Raw genomic sequence first — 22,500 nt, forward strand, 5'->3', positions numbered from 1 at the left:
TGACCACTTTTTTCCTTGTTTTCTTAAATTCCTTTGTTAATTAATACCAAAGCTTGCCATAAAATTAACACCAGTATTTCAATTACTTAACTTTAAGAAAGGTCCTGCATGTAGTTTTATTTTTAATAACGTGTACTTCCAGGTACTCTGTCATGCGTTATGTTGAAGCTCTTGGTCAATTTGAGGCAGCTTCATCCATGTACCTAAACACTTTGAAATTTTTTTATGGGAATCAGAAAAATGTAAGTTGTATGTTAGAAAGACTGTAAACAGAATGATTTAGTTTACATTTGTGTTCACAGTTTCACCCAAAATGATCACCATAGAAGTTATCATAATTGTTATTACCAGTAGTAGCTCATGTGAGGCAGTGTGGCTTGGTGGTTAGGGCGCTTGCCTTGAGACCTGAGATCCCAGCTTCAAGACTCCCTCTTACTGCTGGTTTAATTTGATCCTTGTTCAACTTCTCGGCTGCACTTGTAAATAGCCAACTAGTTTGCCACCAGCCAGTTAAAAACTTGTTCTTCGTTCCTGTTCTGTCTGTTGTAATGGGCCTGAAAACCGGCCCTGGGAGAGGTTCTCAACTATGTAATGTATGTCAATGGAACATAGAAAGAGCATTAGAATTATAAAATTTTCTTGGCCACACTTCACTTACACAGTGCATTCCACTAACTTAGTTTAGCTTTAGGTGTCAAGGATTAAAACAGTTAGCTTTCAATAACTGTGTGACTCTCATGTTGACTGGCAGCCATTGCTCACATGACTCGCAGCTATAATTTGCTGGCTCGCACATTGTCCACACTCAATTTTCTAGTAGTTTTCATCTTTAGTGGTTCTTATGCAATTGGATTGTGCAAAACACAAGTCAATAACTTGTGATTAAATTTATCTCTCATTAACTATGTACACTGTACATGCTTGCATTGCACATTCTCAGCTTTTCAGGGACCAACATGTGCTTTAAAAGATCCACTTAGTATAGTTACCAAGCAGCCAAAGGTTGTCTTTTCCAGGGTTCTTCTGCCAATTTTCTTGCGTTAGAAGTTATTCTCTGATCATGAGGTAGTAAAATTGACTGGGATATAATAAATGTTATTGTCAGCTGAGTTGATCAGCTACCTTTAAGATTTAACAGATGGTTTTCAATGTAATTTGTATACACTTTATCAATACTTGTTTCTAGATTTATTAAATTTATGCTTTTAAGTTTCTCCCCAGTGGGCAATTTTCACCTAATCGACCACATATCAAAATATGTCAAAATATGTCAAATTATGCAAGCCAAAAGGGTTTTTTAAAAAGATTGTTTAATTTGTTCTCTTAGACACCTGAACACATTATTGCTGCATACAAGTTTGGATCTTTTGAGAAGGTTTGTAGGGAACCTTAAGATGCAAGTCTTAGTCTTGGGGTTTTGTGATCAGACTTTTTGTTTGGTGTCCAATAAATTCAATGCAATACACTTTAAACGTAACAAAGAGAATTGAAGTAACCAAATGAATGATGAATTAAGTACGACTCTTAACAATGTTTTGGTCAAAACTTTGTTGCCTTTAGGCTGTACACTGTACATTGTAGTTGAAGACAACTGTACAGAGGAAAGATGCTATATTGATTGTACTTCACTGGACGGCCCGCAGTGTTACGTCTCATTTCAAAATATAGATTAATGCAACATATAACTTGGGATTCAGGGTTTTCAATAAGAGCCGACGGCCGGCAAAATTCGCCAGTCTATTGGACATGAACTTGCCGGCTATTTTTCCTTAGAAATTACCCTAAATTTTACGAATAACACAAAAAGCATTGGCACAGAACATGAGTAATTTCGGCAGCGATTTCTGTTTCTCTGCCCTTGTCAAAGGCGGTGATCGAAGATCAAGCACACTCATTTTGAGGCAGCGGTCCACCAATCCAATTCATGATGTAAGCTGCCTGATTTGCTAACGACATTAGAAGCGTGACAAGACGACGTTTTCGGTCACGACAGATAAAATACATTTCAAGCAGCTGTATAAATTGCAAAGGAGCTATAATAAAAGGGCTATGTCACATTATTTTAGTGTCTGTTCAAAACCCAAAATTTGCCTTGCCGTCAACTGAATTTCCAAAAACATTTAGCCCTCCCCAGTCGTCCCAACAATAGTGTTCATTTTGAGTGGAATTATTAATCAGTATATTTTCAAGTATTGGAGTCCTACTGCTATAGCTTGCAGGGGTGACTTAAATATAACTCTTACAATAATTAATATTTTTGGCCACTTAAAAGAGTGTGTAATAATGTTTTGTTTTTTTTAACAGATTCCTGAATTCATTGATTTCAAGAAACAACTTGACCTCTCCCTCCACTTTGCTTGTGTCAATTATGAAAACATGCTTTTAGATGTGTTTGTCAAGGCAAACAGGTATGGTGCACTGTAACAGTTATCGTTGGTTTACATGTACCCCTTTTCCCCCTAAGAGTAACCCTTGTAGATTTTACTCTAACGCTTGACAATCAATGTCAATAACATAAATAGGGGCCTCTTCAGGGGTGACAACATATACATCTGACAGAAAGAAAGTAACCCAGGGCATTTACTCCTGAACCCAGTTAAAAATTAACTCCTTGGACTGATTCTTACTACCAATTATTGGTTATAAATAAGCAACTAAGTCCTTTCTAATGATGAAAACCATCCGACTCCTAAACTGTATGGTTGAGGAAAAACCGAGCTAAACTTTCTGAGGAAAGGCATTGTTTTATCCTGGCTTGCTTCTGAGAGCAAGAAAGACAGTTGTAGATTTTACTTTATGTAATGCAGCTTGACAATTTTCAATGTCAATAGGGGCCTCTTCAGGGGTGACAGGGATGTACATGCAAGTCCACACAAAAATATTCTCCCCTTTAGTAAATCGTTTTCTCTTCTGAGAATGACGTTAATACAGTGTAGGTTTTACTGTTTAATTTGCCAGTCAATTTTAGGTGTCATTTGAGGCTGGTTCAGGGGTGAGAGGGCTAACAGGATGTTTACCTTTAAAAAGTTTAATCTAATTAAATCAATTACTATTTGCTTGCTAGTCTTGCAGATGCCCAAGGTCATTTCACAGAAAGTAGCCTCCTGGACAAGTGTTTGCTCGCAAGTAATATTTTAATAAATTACCGGTACATGTATTTAAGAGGACTTTATTGTGTTCTCACAGTTTGATCATCATGCAGTGGAACCGATTGAAACATTCCCCTTAAATTGTGACATTCATTTTCCATTCTTGTTCTTCTGTGACATAATGCATATAATTTACTTGGTTTAATTAATTGCTAGCATTATGAGTACAAGAAATTTTAGTCACTGTGGTTGTTCCTGGGTGACCACAAAAATAGTAGCCACTGCATGTGTCCTTGTAGAGTGGATGAGTAATGAATCACTTGAATTGAGTGAGCAGCTGGTTAAATACATACATGTACTAAAACAAAATGTATCATGTTATAAATTATCAACGTATTAATTTTCTACTGAATGGAGCAATACCACATGCTCTGAAAGCTGCTGTCTTTTCACGGCTTCCCACAAAATAATGCACTGTTTGCTGATCCAGAACAGTTAGTACATTTCGGTTGTATTTCAAAACTTCAAATAATTTATATTCATGCTTACGAAGAAAGCTTTTGGTTCAGTGGAAAATGGATCATTTAATAATAATATTATTGCCTTCCTTTAAGCACAGTGTATTTCTTAAATAGTGTAATGTTTAAATTTACAAGATACATATAGTTTTATTTTCTGGAGATGTCTAAATCATTTTTCTTCATTTTTTATTACAGAAGACTGGATGACAGAACTGAAAGACAACAGAGATCTGAGGATACTTCAATCATGGGATCCCCCTGAGAGGTTTGTGTTGATTGTATTGATTTTGCTTAAATCAAAATGGATATATATTTTTCTCCTGACAAATGATAACAATTTTTGGTGCACTTTGTTTACCACATATATGTTACATTTAGTTTGCAATTACTGGTCCATTGCTGTAGCTACAGTTTTTTAACGTAAAAGTTCCTCACATCCACTTTGGATCATGTTTGGGTGCATTGTAAGTTGTACAGTTTGTGTCTTTGTCTTTTTAGACAGCTTACGACAGATCAGGAGTCAAGGTGCATGGAACAGGAAGTGAGTCGATCAATCTCAAAGTTAACTGTTGTGGCAACATCATGATCTGACAGTACTATGTCTTTGTAGGACATGTTTATAGTAGTAAAACACAACCTTAACCCATTAACTCCTGGGAGTAGCCCCATTGTCGAGTAAAATCGTCTGACATTAGACAGAGTGAAAGTCTGGCCGGTTTAGGCATCAAAGGGTTAAAATGGGTTAGTGAGTAACTGTTGTGATTAACTTGCAAGTGATATCATTTTCAATACAGTCGAACCTGTATATAACGCCAATACTGTGTTCTGACCACTCATTGAATTTGTTTCAGGTAGTCCCTGGTTCAACTTCCTGGCGCACTTGTAAAATAGCCAATTGGTTTACCTCCTGCCAGTTGGGATTCTTAACAATTGTATACATTCAATACTCGGAGATATTAATTACTAGCTACTCTAAAAATCCGAGGGTAAACAAAGTGATTATTATTATTATCATTTATTATAACGGCCACCCTTGGGACTTGAGGAACTGGCCGCTTAATACAGGATCACTAAAAATACTCACTGGGCCTGGTCTAATGTCAATTTTAATGCGGTATCATACAAAAAACACTTCATGTTAGGAAACAATCAACACTCTTTCAAGCGATCAATAGTTAAGCAAAGTTGTAACTTAAAGGGGTAGTATAGTGAACATTGTGTACAAGTACTGTGCAATAAATTTCTTCTTCTTTCCTACAGTACACAGAATTTTATTTCTGACTTACAGTTCACAACAAATATCTCGTTCCGTAATTTCATAGTTGTTACGTTCAATGTGCAGTTGTAAAAGAAATGTTGCTAATTAAAAGTTGCACAATAGACAATAAAACTGTTCAAGTTAAAGGAATTGAAAGAAATAACACAAAATTTTCTAAAAAATACATGACATTGTTTTAATATAATCTTCTGCCATCTTCAGATTGAATTACAAAGTACAGAGATAAATATAATTATAGTGTGTGCAAAATGCTAATAAACTATAGGACAAAAAGGAAACATGACGATGTAAAATATTAAAAAGAAAGTTTAAAATTGACATGATGAAGTTGATAATTTAGTGTAGGTTTTCTCATTGAATATGAATAGGTAGCTTACTTTATCTTAACCTGGAAGGTGATGGAAGCGTGATCTAGGATACTGAAACAATCACTAGAGCATGAAGTGCAGCATTGCTGAAAGTGTTTAAAAATGTGAGAGGCCCGGCGATCACTCAACATGTGCTCATATACATGCGTAGAATAATGCCAGGTGGTTTCGCCGACGTAGCAGGCATTACAGCCCACGCACAAAAACTTGTATACCACACCTGCACAGAGCCCATGTGTGCGGGTGGGGGCTGTAATGCCAGCTTGTGTTTTTTCTTAAAATTGTAACATTTCCGAGCCAGTCTATCCAAGCCTTTTAGTTAAGTAATTGAGTAAGAATTATGGCGACTTAAAATAGTCTGACACATATGTCTGGCGCTTCGGCATTTAAAACTTTGTTTGTAGAGAAAGTCGTTAACTGTCGGACATCTGGAAAGCGTTAACAATATTAAACAGCCAATTATCAGCTTACAGTAGCTTTGTACATGTTATTTCTTTATAATGACGACAGATCAAATTTTAAACAATAAAATACTGCATAAAAGGACACATTTCTTAGTTTCCATTTAAGGGTGGCCACTTAATACAGGTAACAATGACAAAGAAAGACAAACATAGGACAGCTACAGGGTGGTCGTGGCCACCTGATACAGGTAAAAAATACAGTGTTTGTATGAGCGAAAAATCGGGACTTCGAAAACTGGCTGCTTAATACTTAACTCTTATTAACTGAGCAGGAGGTCTGTATGGGAGGATCTAGACCAAGGTTGTGTGAGTTACAGACAGAATACAGTGAGGCCTGTATGCACGACCAAGGTCAAGATTCTCCCATACATTCTGACTAAGCTCACTTAATAAGATGTTTATTATTTGGCAAACAAGAACAATTTAATTCGTTTAATGTAACTGGTTTGTACTAAGTGACATTTTGCTTGCGAACAGCGATGAGTGGCGATGAGCTGAGCTTAATTCTGCCAAAGTTTTCTTGTCCTCCTTACATTATTTTCTCATCATACTTTTTGGCACTCCCATGAACAGTACTCATTATTTTTCACCACAAAACATCGATTTCAGCCTATCCAATTCGTGAATTTGGTAGTTCCCAGTCCTTGTGAGACGGAGCCATATAATAAAGGGCTGTTATAAACAGGTTTGACTGTAATTATTTACCACCATGATAAACACAGGGTTTCATAAAGGATTTGCCCTAGAGGTCATCCAGCTTTTGCAGCCAGGCATTGAACATTTCTTGTAAAAGAAAATGAATACTACTAGTTAAAGGCACATTAACTGGGCAATTTGCCAGGTGTCCAGCTCTTTATGGACCCCCCGAAAACACTGCCATAAAATTAATAATCATGTTAGGTGGCAATGGATGTATAGTATGAAAGACAAGACAAATATTAAGGAACAGGATAAAGAGACACTTTTTGACACGTGTCATACACAGTGTGTATTGCATTTCCTGTTAATGTGCATGTACATGCAATTTAGTTTCCATTTTGATTACTTTCTTTTGCACGTTTGTGTTACTATTGTCTTTTACTGAATAGATATTGTAAATATTTTGGTATTTTCCTGATAGGTTTTATGGTTAAAACTGAGGTTCCTTATGCTGAGAGCCCTGGCACTAACCTTGGCCCTAGTACCCAGTCCTCAACAAAATACAGATGCCCTGAACAATGGTGCTGCTGAGTATTTGTCTCCTTTGGAGGAAGTCATTACTGAGCTGACAGAGGTTTTAGAAACAGCTGATAAACACCCAGGAACACGAGAAAAGGTACAGTTAAAATACAAGCGAGTAAGTTTTTACAAAAAACATGTACAGTTTAGGATTTGTCATTAAAAAGTCTCATTTAGTACATTTCTCTTTTAACCTCTTTTTAACAAGGTTAAAGCAGTCCTCAACCACCCACCTCTAGTCTTGGTCAGTGTATTTTATATCAGGGGTAGGATGTCGATGTACATGTATTTCCTTTTGCATTTCGCTAGAAACAACATTTTAACATTCTGGAACTTCCTATTTTATTCTCATCCGCCAAAACTTATTTTAGTGTGCCATTTTTTTGTGGTTCAAGGGTCACTCATGATTGAAAACTGTTCAAATGAAAAGGGTCAAACTTTTAGTAATTACGGGTAATAATTTTAATTAGTAGCTAAGACTAATTTCAATAGGGTAACTCTTTGTGGTAATAAATTGATAAACTCAAGGCCTTGTGACTAACTCAAATAACATTGGAAAACTATTAAAAAAAACTTAGTACAAAGCGAGCTATCAAGGCACCTCCTTATCTATGTAATTTATTTCATGATAGATTTAGTGTATCAGGACGTAGCACTAGAAATAAGTCACAGTTAAACCTTCCCAAATGTAGATTATCAACTGGTCAACACTCTTTTGCCTTTCGCGGGGCAAAAGAATATAACTTACTCCCTGAATATATTCGGGCGACTAACAATATTTTAAGTTTTCAAAAGAAAGCTGCTGCTCATTTCTTAAAAAATATATCTTAATTAATTTTGTATAACCTTTTTTAATACTGTATTACCCATCTAAATATTTTTTTTTGCTATACATGTATATATTTGCATTTTTATGAATTTTTTAATGCATATTATTTTAAGAAGGATCGATTTAGAAAACGTATTAAGAATAAAAAGTAACAACACTATCCGACGTTTCGGAGTCAGACTTGACCCCATTATCAAGGTTAAACTGTACTGGAAAAATTCGCAATTTAAATACAACGGGCGTTAGGTCAAAACAAAGACATGCATAAATCGTTTAATTTCCATTTATGCATGTCTTTGTTTTGACCTAACGCCCGTTGTATTTAAATTGCGAATTTTTCCAGTACAGTTTAACCTTGATAATGGGGTCAAGTCTGACTCCGAAACGTCGGATAGTGTTGTTACTTTTTATTCTTAATACATATTATTTTAGTATTGTATATTACGACAGAATAGCCCCGTATAGAGGAGTCGTAATAAAGTCTATGTCTATGTCTATGTCTGGGAGCTGGTCGTTATGTGAGTTCATATTGAACCCGTAAAGGATAGATAAGTTACTATATTTAACAACTGTCCTGCGAAATCGTGCAGAATATCGCCTGATACTTAGCTGACAAGGCCTGTAGGCCGAGTTGGCTAAAATCAGGCAATATTCCGCAAGATTGAGCAGGATAATTGCTTTATTATTCAACGCATTGATGACAAAGCACAATTTTCTAAGTTTATTCTCGGTTTTCACATGACGTCACGACCGCCATGTTGGTGCCCTAAACAAAGAAAAGGCGGCCATGTTGGTGCCCCGACCAAATCCTCCGGGAATTTAACTCTATTATTATGCAAACGCTTCCTTTTGTTTTCGTTGAAAAACATGGCTGTTGATCACGTGAGTGAAAACCAGCAATTGGGAAAAAAAAGCTGGAAAAACTACCATTTTTCTACACAACACAAAATTATGTATTCTCGGTTTTCACATGACGTCACGACCGCCATGTTGATGCCCCTAAACAAAGAAAAGGCGGCCATGTTGATGCCCCGACCAAATCCTCCGGGAATTTAACTCTATTATTATGCAAACGCTTCCTTTTGTTTTCGTTGAAAAACATGGCTGTTGATCACGTGAGTGAAAACCAGCAATAATCTCAGGATATGTGTTGAGAACGCGCGACGAATATTGAGCATGGTATGACCATATTTGGACATTGTCACAATGTGTTGAATAATAAAGTGTAACATGTAAGTAACTCAGAATAAAAACTTGATTACCAATATTAGTTCTAAGTATTTATTATAAGTGTTCATGTAGTAAACCTTTTTTTCTGTACAGCTTCCCCCGCTGGGTCCTCCTTGCTCCAGGTTACAGGGCTTTGTTGATGGCCAACATGGAAATGTTTTAGTGGCTATGCTGAGAGTGTGTGATCAAGCCCACCATCTCTATCACACAACACAAGGTGGGAACAATTTTTGTTTCGTTGATTTTTTTTTTTTTTGGCTAGTTTTCCACTAGGCAGATGGTCTTCTGTTTCTTATTAACACATTGACCCCTGGGAGTCATGGGTTACATGTTTGTTTTAAGGGATTTATCTTTTGGGGAGTGTAGACTATCACTTCAGAAGCAGGAGAGTTTTTAGTACATGTAGTTGTATTTTACACTAGATTATGTCAAGTGCTCAAGGGTGGTTAGACTTTGGGATCTATCAGTGTGGCTAAGTAATTTGTTTAGGCTAGGTTAACCTTGAGCCAAGTTTACATGACCTGCAGGGGGCCGTGGTCTGTGGGATGATTGCAGGGGTGGATCTCTCATTTGCACTTGCATTGAATTAGCTGATCGTCACGGATCACTTACTGCAAATCCTTGCAGATTCTTGCTCCGTCTCTCTTGATTAAATGGTGTTGGTAAGTATACTTTTGGCAGGCAAGAGGTAGTATGATTTTCCACTGAATTCCTTTCAGTGTGACAGTGTGGCTGGCTGCTGCATAGGGCAGGTTCCTGCTCACAGGGTTGTTGCCCTGCCTAGACTATAGCATTCCCCCGGCCAACACCTTAGGCAGTAATTGGTGATGAAGTTAATTCAATTTTATTAGAACTTCGAGGAGAGAAGCATTGTTGGAAAGCAGCATCAGTTTGTTAAGTTGTCATTTTCACTGAATCTCTTACAGAAAGGAAAAGATTTCAAACAACAAGAAAGTACAAGAAAATTAATTATAGTTTATTTCAATGTCGTGCAAATTTAGTCATAAGGTATCTTGTTGTGTTTATCTTCAGCAGAACATGATTTCATTTTCTACATTGCATTTTTTCCATGTAACTTGCAGATGCCAGTTCCAAAGATTGCTGGAGAATAATTCAAGAGCATTTAGAAGTGGTTTCCAGAACGCTAAAAGGTATTTCATGTCATTTTACTGATCCTGTCAGTAGGAATAATAAGCATCCCTACATAAGAGTTTAATCTTATGCTTTTTTGCTTGTTGTACACATACTTCCTTCTCAACACCATTCTTTCAATTAAAATATGAAATGAAAATTATAAAATACTAAAATACAGTACTGAGCAGTATCCTGCTGTATTGTTATGATCTTTTTTTCTGCACATATCTGATGATGACTGATTCTGCTTGTCATTCAAAAAGTTAGAACTGTAAAATGAAACTGCCATTGCAAGCTATGGTTTGTAGTGTCGAGTCGTCAAGGAGAAAAAAGCTGGATTACTTTTCAATGTTACATGGCCACACATTATTGAATCACTTTTGAATCTGATTATAAGTCATAAGAATATTGCACAATGTATTGACAAAGAGAAATTAACCCACTGACTCTTGAACCACCCCTAATGACAAGTAAAATCATCTGGCATTAAACAGTACTGTAAAATCTGTTAAATCTTAATCACTCCCAGGAGTCAAACAACTAGTAATTCCTTTCCCATGATGAAAAACATCCGACACCTACATGACAGTGTAGAACTGTATGGTTGAGGAGAAACAGAGCAAAACTTTCTGAGGAAAGGCATTATTGTATCCTTGCTTCTGAGAGCAAGAAATCATCATAATTGTGTCATAGCCTAACCTTTCAAACATTGTCTCTATTATAATCTCTGGAAAACAAATGAAATGGTGGTGGTTGTTGCTGTTGTTAGTTAAGTGTTCTTGGGCAGCAGTTGGAATAAGCCTGTCCCATTACCCTGGCTTCCAAAGGTCCTTAAATATTTAAATGCTGTAGTTGTAGTTTGTGGGGCTGTGTATTGGATATACAGTAAAAGTTGCACCTCGTCTTGAGCATTAAGAAACCCAACTTCCATTATTGACATATTGGTGGAGTTGAACTTGGAACCTTTGCAGACAAAATTATCTATTTGGTGGTCACTGTAGGAATTGAAGCCTGAAATGCAAATCATGCAAATCCCACTCCCAAAGCTCTGGGTCACCCCTCCTCCTGTGGTGCACAACCTGTTGGGTAAAATTTCTTTTCAATTCATTGACTCCTAGTAGAGAGAGACTTAAGAGATTGTACTCTGTCTAATGCCAGATGATTTGACTCAGTTGGGGGTGGTTCAGGATTCAATGGGTTAATTTAGTGCTTTTTACTACATGTACATGTCTTCTGTTGAATATTTGAGAGAATTAAGGCAGCATTTCTCATGACGCTCATCATGTTTATCTTCAGATAGCACTGGTAGGTGTATAGATAATCTCACAACAGGAAATGAAGAGAAGACAATGGTTAATGGAGATGTCTTGGAACCTCTAGTTCTTTTATTGGAGGTTAGTTGCAGAACAGATATGAATCTTCTGATAAAAGCATTTAAATTAATATTGATATGGTTAAAGGGCAGGTCATGTTGACTTAATCATGACGTTAATTATGTAGGTCAAGTTCCTTTGGAGCTTTTTTTGGATCTGCTGAAAGTTTGTGATCATTTTGTCACAATTTGTGTTATGGTGGTTGTAGGTTTGAATCCTGCCCAGGTCTCTGAGTTTTCAGTTGTCCTTTTGCCCATTGCGAAGAAACAAGTCTATCATCCTTCTCACAGGCACATTACACCTTGAACATGAATTTGAATCTTGAAGGGCGTGACATTGTAGAGCCAGCAGACCAGTGGGACACATTGTTCATTTAGGACCTAGATATATGACCGACAAACTGTGACAAAATTCCTTGGAATGGTACATGAATATTCATATCTGAAGCTTTCACGGCTTACCCTCCCCTCGCAATGTTGTTCAAGCCACACAAGTTTCTGAGCCCATTTGAAAAAACAACATTTTGGGAGGGCTACATGTAGGTAGTGAGGCTGTACATGTAGCTCCCCAGGAGTTCCAGTAGCTCAATGGGTAGAGCATCCAACCAATGTTATTGAAGTCATTGGTTCAGATCCTTTCTTAACCTGCGATCAGGCGTACTTTTCCTTGGACATGGTAGGAAAAGGTACGCCTGATACAATTTCTTAACGAGTCGTCTGCTCGTAGTCCAGAATCTGGACTTTACTCTGATTGGCCGAAAAACAATAGAGCTTTTGGAGCCTCGCTCCGATTGGTTACAGAATTGCAAATCATACTTCTTGTAAATCGGTTAACAGCTGATGAAATTATGACCGCCAAGAAGGATTTCAATACGAGTGATGTTTAGGCTCTGTTTACAGCTGCTGTTGCTGCGATTTCAGATTTTTTTCAAAAGCCTTTAAAGGAAGAGCGGAGAGAATGCATCCGAAGAATGGTTTGAGTAAAAGAAGACATTACAGTTATACTTCCTACGGGATTTCGCAATAGTGTTATTAATACAGGCCCGAAGATTCTAGAAGTAAATGCATCGTTCTTCTTCCACCAACTCGAAAACGTTTGTAGTTGTGGCAAGTCCTTTGGAATATATTCGGAAGCAACAAGTTGCGAATCCAAAAAGAACCGAATAGAACTTTAGGGCTGCCACATTCGGGGAATCAGCCGAGCTTGACAGAGAAATTCGACACTGTTTACGGAATCGCTGAACAATCTGAACACACTTCTAACAAAATGATAGCTGAGTAGCTGCTGCTGAAAAAGTAGAATTTCTCAAAGTCCATTTTCCTCATATCTATTTTTATAGCATCTTTTATTGGCATCTCAAATATTCGAGTTTAAATAAAGTTTATTGCACTGTTGATTGCGCCTGATGATGACATAAAGAATTCGGGCTTTTTCTGCCATTTTATCTCGAAATTCTTTGTTCCTTGATGGTTTGAACAGAGAAACCGCACCAACTGTCAAGCAGGATTTGCAGAAATAGCTTTGATTGCAGAAATCAAAGCCAGAGTGCTATTTTGTTTTTGTCGCGTCTTTACTTGAATCGCAGCGTGCAGGTAATTTCCGGTAAAATCTGATTGGCTCACATTTATAGCATGACACATGATAACATCACTCTTGATGGGTGGACGGCAGACGACTCGTTAAGAAATTGTATCAGGCGTACTTTTTAGCGCCCTGTCTCAAGAAAAGTACGCTTGATCGCAGGTTAATCCTTTCTAGGTCTCTGATTTTTCAGTTGTCCTTAATTTGCCTCTTGCCAAGGGGCTAGTCTAATAATTATATAGAATTAGCCAAGCCTAAAAGCTGAGCTACTGTTTCTAGCCCCAGAGAGCAATAAAGTGTAAATGGAAATAATTATGCTTCTGCATAAAGTACAAAATTAATTGTCATTAGTGTATACAGTTTACAGTGATCAAACAGATCAAACACCTCTGAGCTGACAGCAGTAAACAAACAAGCCTTGCAAACAATAACCAACAATAATTTTAGTCAACAACTAAAACTGAAATTATAATTATGCACAGCAATTTCTTTCACAACATTTTTCGTTTGACTGATAATCTTTACACCGATGTCTCTGTTCAGTTTACAACAAATCGCAGGTTCAAACTTATCAAACCACTTGTCCAAAAAGAACAAACTGTCCCAAACATTGCTTACAAGTGCATTCATTGCAGATAAATGTACTGCAATCCAATATTAATTTACATGGCGTCGAGAGTTTGGTTGTAGTATGTCTGACGAATGATGACAAGAAAACTTGCCAATGATGTCTGCTGTAAGCTTGAATGGCGATGTGGTGTGTGATTGTTGAAAGGTGCCAGGCTCTCTGTCAACACAGAATTGCAAACATCTTCAGGCCTTCTTTGTTTTTGTTTTTTTTTTTTTAGCTAGTTTTACAAAATAATAATAATAATAATAATATATAAGACTTTTATAGCGCCCATGCTAGAGTTCAGAGCGCTGTACAGCTATGTAAATAGAGAAATAAGATAAAAAAGACTAAAAAAGACTAAAGTATTAAGCAAACAAAACCTAATAACTAATATGTGAGGCAGCAAGGCATGCATTAAGAAGGAAAACATTAAGCTTATCTGAAAGCTAACCATTTTAAATAAGTGCTGAGAGCTAACCATTGGAAATAAGTGTTTTGTCTCTCGCATTATTCCTCTCAGCTTTATGGTGTTCTTTATTGAAATTCTCTCTTATTCTCCTTCCTTTGCTTCTCTCGCAGCTTTGCCCCACTATCATCTTTGTCACTGGCATATATTACACCTTGAACATCGGGGGGTTGCTTTCATGTATGTGTTTTCTATAACAGTTGCATTGTTTTCCTACAGACCCATTGCTGTGTTACATTGATAGCAGCTGTGTGCTGTACATTTCTACAGAAGCAGACAGGCAGCAGAAAGGCCAAGAAAAAGAAGGCTATTCCTGCACAAACTGTAAGTATTGTTATGAAAATTTTAAAAAAATTGTTTTCTCCAGGCAAGGTATTCTTGAATACTGTCATGCACTCTTCCATGGCAGAGCTCCATGCGTGCCTTCGGCACACAGGGAGCTCCGCTCCTTAAGAAAATATGGTAACCTATTGATGCGAGAAATCCCTTTGCCTTAAACAAATACAACCCAAGTACATGCCCAACCAACTCCACATCCTTTCCATGCACTCAGCACCCTGGGTCCACAACATCCTAAAAATATTTAACAATTATTATTCTATGAGGGTGTGCTGGATATGAAGTGATAGATAACCAATGAGGTGCGTAGCACACCATCAACCTTATCACCTTTCTTTGTCAAACCTTCACAGCCCTTGGTCCCTCCCTGCCCACCATAATTGAAACTTTCAAAGTAACTGGCCTTATATGCCCCCATGTAGCTTTTTAAAAAGCTCTTTCCTTGTCAGTGGGGTTGCAAGCAGCTCCAGGCTCGCCTGCTCCTCTTGAACCTATCCTCGTGCTGGAAAAGTTGTGAGAAATGCTATAAAGCAATTTAACAGTAACTCACCTCGCAATTTACTATCAAATCTCTCAGCCACATATTCAGTTCTTCTGTTTGGGATATCTACTAGCTAATAATATTTTAATAATAATAATAATAATAATAATAATAATAATAATAATAATAATAATAATAATGGACTTTATTATATCTCTCACGCACGCTGTGATTGGCTAAATTAGCAGGCCGTATTCTACAGTATGGCCCACTGTACGGCCCACTAAATTTGAACTTTCGATAAAACGTTCCCTAGTAGGTTTTCCGTGTCTTTTCTGTTATGTAAACTTGTGAAACTGTTTGAATCTGGCAAGCAGCTATTTCAAACAGCCACGAAGATTAAGTTTTTTTTTTATTTTGACATGGCAATCTTTCTGGCAGTTGAACCTTCTGCTTGACTTCAACTAGTTTCCACGTACACGCGCTGGACCTTGTTTTTTTGGTGTGTACTGTAAGGTACGCATCCTCGTTTTTTTCCCATTCATTTATGGCCATGCGCTTTGCACTTAAGCCATAAATCAATTATTTACTGTACAGACCTCGAACTCAGTTAGTACGAGGTATTTATTTTTAGTGTCAATTGTATTAGCACTGGGGAACTACCTGGGGACACTGTACACAAATCAAATCAATGCATAACAAATTGTCGGCTAGTTTTGTAGGAGAGGAGAAAACCAGAATATGCAGGGAAAAACATCTCACCACTGTGCTATCGCTGCTCCCTAGTTTATTTATTAATGGTCATTAATTAATATACCTGCCAAAATATTTGTAAGTCAAATGTGCAAGGTTTTTGTATTTTTGTGGCTGAAATTTTAATATAGTCCTGACAACTTCCAAACTTTGACCCTGATAATTATATAGATTTAGCCTAGCATAAAAGCAGAGCTCCCGGGTTATTTGTTCTTACTGGCTGTTGGGTTAGAGGAAATAAAAGGATTTGGAATTGTTCACATTTTAGTGTTTCTGGTTACTGCGTAATAAAATCATTTTCTTTGCTTTCTTCAGTCTATAGGAAAATTCATGGCCTAACTCACGATGAATTCCATGGTGAATTTCAAAGGAAAAACCAATATCGCATGAATCGCGAAGAGCAATGTGTACTGTGATATCGGTTTTTCAAGTGAAATTTACTGTGGAAGTCATCAGTTGGGCAATGAATTTTTCTTGAATCACATGAGCTTTAAAGGAAAACGAGCAAACCCTCATCAAGCGAACGGAAAAGGAAAAAGCCAATTCAGAGTCAACTGTCAATAGCCAGCAAATAGGAATCACGCTAAAATTAGAAATCACAAATGTACTAGCCTGTGATGTGACAGATTGTTAGGAGACTTTGTCAGTTTAAAGTCAACAGAGAGGTTTATTCATGTACTTTATTCCACTTTAATCTCTGAGAACAAGATCATTCGAATTTTGTTGTATTTCAATGAAGCAAGCCAGCTTGGCTGGGAACAAGAATCTGCAAAACACCCAAGAAAGGACAACCTTCAAACAAGATCTCCAATAAATTACCTGTACATGCTTCAAAGGAAACAAACTTCTGAAAACACACATATTCTCCTCAATTTTAGGAGAATTCATTGCAATTACGTGTTTATAACATAAGAGAAAAAATTTCTTATCACTGTCGAGGCACATTAAAAAATGGTTAGGCAAACGGAGTAAAAAAAACACATGTTCGCTCACATTTAAGAGCAAAACAAGCAAACAAGTCAACTCTTTATGTCCAAAAAGAGTACCGAGTTTCATTGCTGAAGAAATAAGGCATCTGTACAAATATAATAACAGATGGTTTAGTGTCCAAGAAAAGAATTTGTGAAGTAACTTCTTCCACCAAGTTTGAGCTCTCACTGGTATATTGTTTAATCATGTCAAGCCACAGAAAGCGTGCGAAAAATTAAGCCTGGTCCTGATTAGAGGGAGTTAACCTGTGTTAAGCCTGCAATCCAATGAAAAACCAGTGGTCAGCAGTCTACTTTTGAAAAAAAGAAAGAAAAGAGCTGGTTTCGATTAGCTCTAAACATGAGTCCATGATATGGTCCTGTGATACTGGTCAGCAGCTACCTTGTTTTGACAGGTGTCAATTGACCATAACATGGAGGATGTATTCTGTAAATTAGCTGGAGTATGGCCACCTCGATGAGCTCTAAACTTAAGCCTGTGATATGGTCACGTGATACTGGTCACATTGGCATACATGGAGGGGTGGACAGATGGACGGACAGTTGTATGATGACATCATAGCTAAAAGCAGAATTTCTCGCATTGATGGGTTATCATATTTTCCTAATAGTGGTGCTCCACTAAAAATGCATGAATGAATTCCTTAGTTTGATAGAATATCACTAATAGGGTCACCATACAAAACAAAAAAGTCTAGTCTGCAGTAATGTTGTGAATCAGGCATGAGAATTTGCCATCTATACTAGTGGTTGATGTTCTTGATTGGCTGGCATGTGACACATGCTTTAATATGTGGGAGTTTGCAAGATGTATACATTATCACTTCTTAGACTTAATGTGAGAATTTAGAGTAGAAATTTGTTTCTCTCCTTGAGGAGACTGTTATGCAACATGTTTCAATAATAAAATTATTCTAAAAACCTACCATACACAGAGAATTCAAAATGTACATGTTGTTTAATTCAGAATGAGGAGTTTATGCCATTCAGGGAGTTCCTCGCCACTCTGCAATCGTCCATGACTGATCTCCATGCTGCACTTGTAGAAGTAAACATTGAACAGTTATCTGATGATTTGTTAGAGTCTAATCTGGTTGAACTTGACAAGGAGGTAAGATCTTTAAGCTTCATAATCTTAAAGAAGTACTGCTGTACATTGAGTACCACAAAAATAAATCTCTTGGAAGTGTCCAGACCAATATCATGATCTATGATACATTTTAGTTTATGTAATCGCATGGGCAAGGGCAAGTAAGGATTAATTTCTTGGGTTAGGGCTAGTTTTCACAAAATTGCCCAAGTCGCAAGGCGACAAGGGCAATTTGGAAAACTTTAAAAAAGACAAGTGAAATAAATCCATAATTGCACAAGGACACATTGCAATTACATGTTTATCACATAAAGGGCAAAATTATTGAAGGAAATTTGTTCAGTGCCACAACAGATGACAATCAACTTAACATGCTTTCATTTGATAAGAGTTCAATTCAATAAATTGTTGCTGACAATAGAAATAGCACGTAAAATGTACTTTATATGCGTACAAAAAGCAGTTTAATCAGTGTCAGAATCTGGAAGATTTCTCTTCTACATGTAACTTCACTTGATCAGAAAACAGGATTCGTGCTACTCCTTGAAGTCCTTGAAAGACCCTGGGATTTAATTTTGGACTTCCAGGGTGCTTGAAAACCCCTTGAAAAAAGGGATTTGGTGGTAAACTGCTTGAAAACTCCTTGAATTTTTGCTGGGGTGGAAATTGTTGAGATTGCATCATGCAAAGTTAAAGAGACAGTTCAAAAATTGAGCCCAAATTTGACTATTTGGGAAAGATTAAATGCAAAAAATAAAACGCCTGTGTGTGCACTTAACTTGCAGGGAGTGGGAAAGAATATCAAGGTAGCCTTTTTCAGCAAAGAAAACACTGAAACATGTCGTATGGCATAGAAATCCTCTTACAAACTTTCATGGAAACTTAATTTCTTGTTCTTGAAAACTCCTGGAATTTTATACACAAAATCCAGTACAAACCCTGAGAAAAAGCAACCATTAACCAATCATGAGAAAGTAATCATGCACTCTTGATTACCAAAAGTTCCCTTGTGATTAAGAAAAAACGCCCTCCGTCTCAGCATTAAGTAATTTTGCCCCGTATGTGATAATGACCATAAGCACATGGGTTTTGTACAATTTATGCTTCAAGTGGAACAATGCCTTTGTTTTGATTTGATATTTAGTTACTTGATCCAGACGTCAGAGTAAATCTGTCAATTCACTCCCAGGAATCAGTGGGTTGACCACACTCTCATTCCCATGATCAAAACATACATTCTTGTGATCAAAACGTTCATTCTCTTGACTAGTACCATGGATTTCATTGTCATGTCAGGTAGTCGTGAGAATTTGGTGTAATATCAAGAGTACACTTCTTAAGCTGTCTGACTGACATTGCATTGAAATTGTGATTTACTTACCAGTCACTCCTGTTACTCAAAGGGTTAAGAAGGCAAACATGATCATAAATTTGAAGGTGTGAAAATTGTCAGAAGTATTTTGTTATTTTAACCCAGTGACTGCCGAACCACCCTCCATTGACGAGTAAAACCATCTGGCGCTACAATCTATTAAATCTCACTCCGTGGAGTCAGTGAGTTAATGTAAAAGGGAAACCTTTAGTTTATTTCTTAACTAGCGTATCATTCAGATGCTGTTCTCATTGAACAACAGTGTGCTCATTAAATTTACTGGGTTTTTTTTCCTTTTTGTAGACAAAGTCTTCAATTGTATCAGAGATTTGGGAGAAGTTGCAAACCAGCTACAAACAGTCAGTCAAAGAGATATCAGAACTTTTGCATCTCAAATTGAAATTTGCCAAGTCTCTTCAAATCTAGCACTTGTGGAAAGCAAAGAAAATGAGTGTTTTAAAAGAAGCAAGCACCCTTCAATAGTTGTCCAACTTTCAGTGAAGCAGAGAACTTGCTTGGACACATGACCAGGTGGTGGCTCCCGTGAGTGACACAAAGAAGTACATTGATGTCTCAAGTGCATTTGTGCAAAGCAATCGCCCACTGAAAAACAACCTCCCCATCCTGATTAGCATTTAAAATCAGCAGGATTATAGACCTTAAGGATTTAAGGTCAGGCACCACTTAAAAAGAAAAGACATTCTATACAATTTGTCACCTTTGACAGCTTATACTCGCTGATTACTGAAGTCAGTAGCCAGCTGACTATATGGCAGTAGGATAAGTATGCTAACTTGGAGCATCATTCAAAATGGTTGGCTAATATCCTTGTTGACAAGCTTATTTTTAACCAATAATCAGGGTTCTCAGTTGAACCTGGAACTCCTGTCACTGGTGTCTCTTGTACGTGTTGCAGCATTAAAACCGCCTTGATCAGTAAATGAATATGTCAATCAGTTGCAGTGTTACACCCAAAAATGGATCAGCAAACTGCTGTTCAAAATTCTATTGAGAACCCTGTAATAATGACAGCTCTTGTTATAACGCAATGGAACCTACCACAACTTGGTGATCTTTCTTGGTGTGGGTTAGAGTTTTGTACAATAACCAGTCCTATTTTTTAAATTACAGAAGTAGCAGTAGCAAGCTCCAAACTCCTCACTTTCCAGTCAAATACTCTTTTGCTTGGGCTGAGTTATGTGAAACAAGGTAGCTGACAAAAGGATTGTAAATACCATGACATTAGAATGTTATTAAATCAAAATTTGCACTTTGGCCCATAAATGCATGCAAAAAGGGAATAGTTGCGTTGAAGTATCACGTTCATATGCTCATTTCAGTTTGCTAAAAATGACAAAATTGAACCAACTAATAATATTGGGTATGTGATCAATGCAGTTGATAATTATGACAAAGCCCAAAAGTGGAGCAAAGACTTCGGCAGCAATGTAGTTCTTGCAAGCAAATCTGTTACAAGTGTTTTCTGGGCAGGGTGTACATAAATTTTTAAGCTGTTGTTCTTGAACTCTTAAAGCAATTGTATTTTACACTTTTGTTAGAATCCAGTCTGAAAAAGTAATAAGAACTTTTAGACTAGAGTACTTGTATGACAAATTTTTCATTCCAAGCACACTTGCAATGGGTCTGGGGGTTAAATTTTTTTGTGGTTCGCATGTTCAGAACAAGAAATTTGTAATAGTGCTTGTAAACCAAAGCCCACCTAAACTTAAAGAAATTTCCAACTGGCTCATACTTCTACTACACTCTTGTGCTCTATATAATTATAGAGAGAGCTGAAAAGTGATGCTAAAGGACTCTGCTTCTGCATTCTCCAGGCATTTCGATAAAATTACTTTGGAGCTGGTGGCTGGTTTGAGAAGCATAGGAACCTAATCAGTAATGCCCATTTTTCTAGAGGTGTCAGGGGGCATGCCATTTTTAAAAGAATGCTACCAAACACCACATTTCCAAAGCAAGATTGATGATCATGTTCAGACGACTTCATGTTTTTATTATCGAACTCAATTTTTATCTTAGGTTTGAAAGAATCTCTTAAATTAATTTATTTTTGGGGAAACAAGTGAAGTGATTCTTTCAAACCTAATATTAAATCTCATTTTGACAATGACAATAGTCTGTTGCTCTACTCAACCCAGCAGCCAACTTCAAATTTTATTGAAACCCCAGGGCATTTTTTATTGTGAAAAACACAAATTAACTTGGAATTTTGTCTTTCATACATTTTCAATGAGGTGTGTATGCATCCTTAATAATTATTATTGATTGATATACAATAAACCAATTTCGATATATTAAATTAATTCAATGAAACATGATTTTGCCGCTCTGGGGGATAAATACAGGGATTTGTATGAGTTTATTCCCCAGAGCACCGAGATGATGTATTTTGCTTGGGACTTAATTTTAATATATCGAGATTGGGCTATTTGCCTGTGCCTTTTCTAGCTCATCTTGCAATTTTAATATCGTGTAACCAAAAAAAGGCATCATTGAACAAGAAATCAGCCTGTTTTATAATTATGCTCTCTCAGAGTTAATGACATGTTGTTTATTGAGCCTCTTTCTCTACTTGTTTACATTAAGAAAATACTAAAAGTGTTTTTAACTTCCCTGCTCTGTGTAATGGATTAAAATGTTACATCAACATTAGGCCATTTTACAGCTGCAGTATGCATGGTTACTTTCTGGCTTACGAATTAAACCAAGCCTTGTGATGTAAGTTTGATGCAAACCTCTGCTTTTTCTATGTGAATTCAAAAAATGGTGTGGTGTGTATCATACATACCACACAATAAAATAAATTTTATATACTTAAAAAAATGGAGTGGTACAGTGTATTAAGACAAGACCATCTGTCTTTCCTTGCTGGCATTAGTAGGCCAGGCCTTGGTTGTTCAAAAGATGGATTTCCACTGTTCAATGCGTAAATCAATTTGTGCATGAAAATGCACTACATAAATCAGTGGAGTTACATAATGGATGGGATAATCTGCCTTTTGAACAACCAGGGCCAGGTCTCAAAGCACAACAGGCATAATCAGTTCATAACTGTCACTTTGGATTTTTTTTTTTCCCAAATAAATATTTCTTCAACTTGCATTTGCTAACTTTATTGTTGCCTTTTCTGTTCGACTAGTTGGGTGATACTAAAACAATAATTATTAGACCCTTCGCCCTCAAGGGCCACGGGTCAATAGCCCATGAGGTGAAGCCGAATGGGCTATTGACCCGTAGCCCTTGCGAGCTATGGGTCTAATTGTTAATTATTCCCTTGTAAAGTGCCAGTCACA

The 22,500-nt window shown here is 37.0% G+C and overlaps 1 protein-coding gene across 2 annotated transcripts in view; it reads left to right on the forward strand.

Moving 5' to 3' along the window:
• Window positions 1–22,305, forward strand: part of LOC137977447 (N-alpha-acetyltransferase 25, NatB auxiliary subunit-like) — a 54,456-nt gene extending 32,151 nt beyond the window's left edge. Inside the window, exons 17-29 of one of the 2 annotated variants that reach the window (XM_068824661.1) lie at window positions 143–242; window positions 1,328–1,375; window positions 2,305–2,408; window positions 3,065–3,126; window positions 3,806–3,875; window positions 4,109–4,151; window positions 6,842–7,036; window positions 9,092–9,215; window positions 10,081–10,149; window positions 11,429–11,526; window positions 14,385–14,489; window positions 17,695–17,838; window positions 19,493–22,305. In XM_068824661.1, the coding sequence (XP_068680762.1) occupies window positions 143–242; window positions 1,328–1,375; window positions 2,305–2,408; window positions 3,065–3,126; window positions 3,806–3,875; window positions 4,109–4,151; window positions 6,842–7,036; window positions 9,092–9,215; window positions 10,081–10,149; window positions 11,429–11,526; window positions 14,385–14,489; window positions 17,695–17,838; window positions 19,493–19,615 (1,285 nt within the window). In that variant the 3' untranslated portion in view covers window positions 19,616–22,305. The remainder of the gene's footprint in view (window positions 1–142; window positions 243–1,327; window positions 1,376–2,304; window positions 2,409–3,064; window positions 3,127–3,805; window positions 3,876–4,108; window positions 4,152–6,841; window positions 7,037–9,091; window positions 9,216–10,080; window positions 10,150–11,428; window positions 11,527–14,384; window positions 14,490–17,694; window positions 17,839–19,492) is intronic. The other variant, XM_068824663.1, reaches the window with a different exon arrangement.
• Window positions 22,306–22,500: the final 195 nt, after the last annotated feature.

Source organism: Montipora foliosa, chromosome 11, assembly GCF_036669935.1.
Source record: "Montipora foliosa isolate CH-2021 chromosome 11, ASM3666993v2, whole genome shotgun sequence".
Classification (NCBI taxonomy): Eukaryota; Metazoa; Cnidaria; class Anthozoa; order Scleractinia; family Acroporidae; genus Montipora; species Montipora foliosa.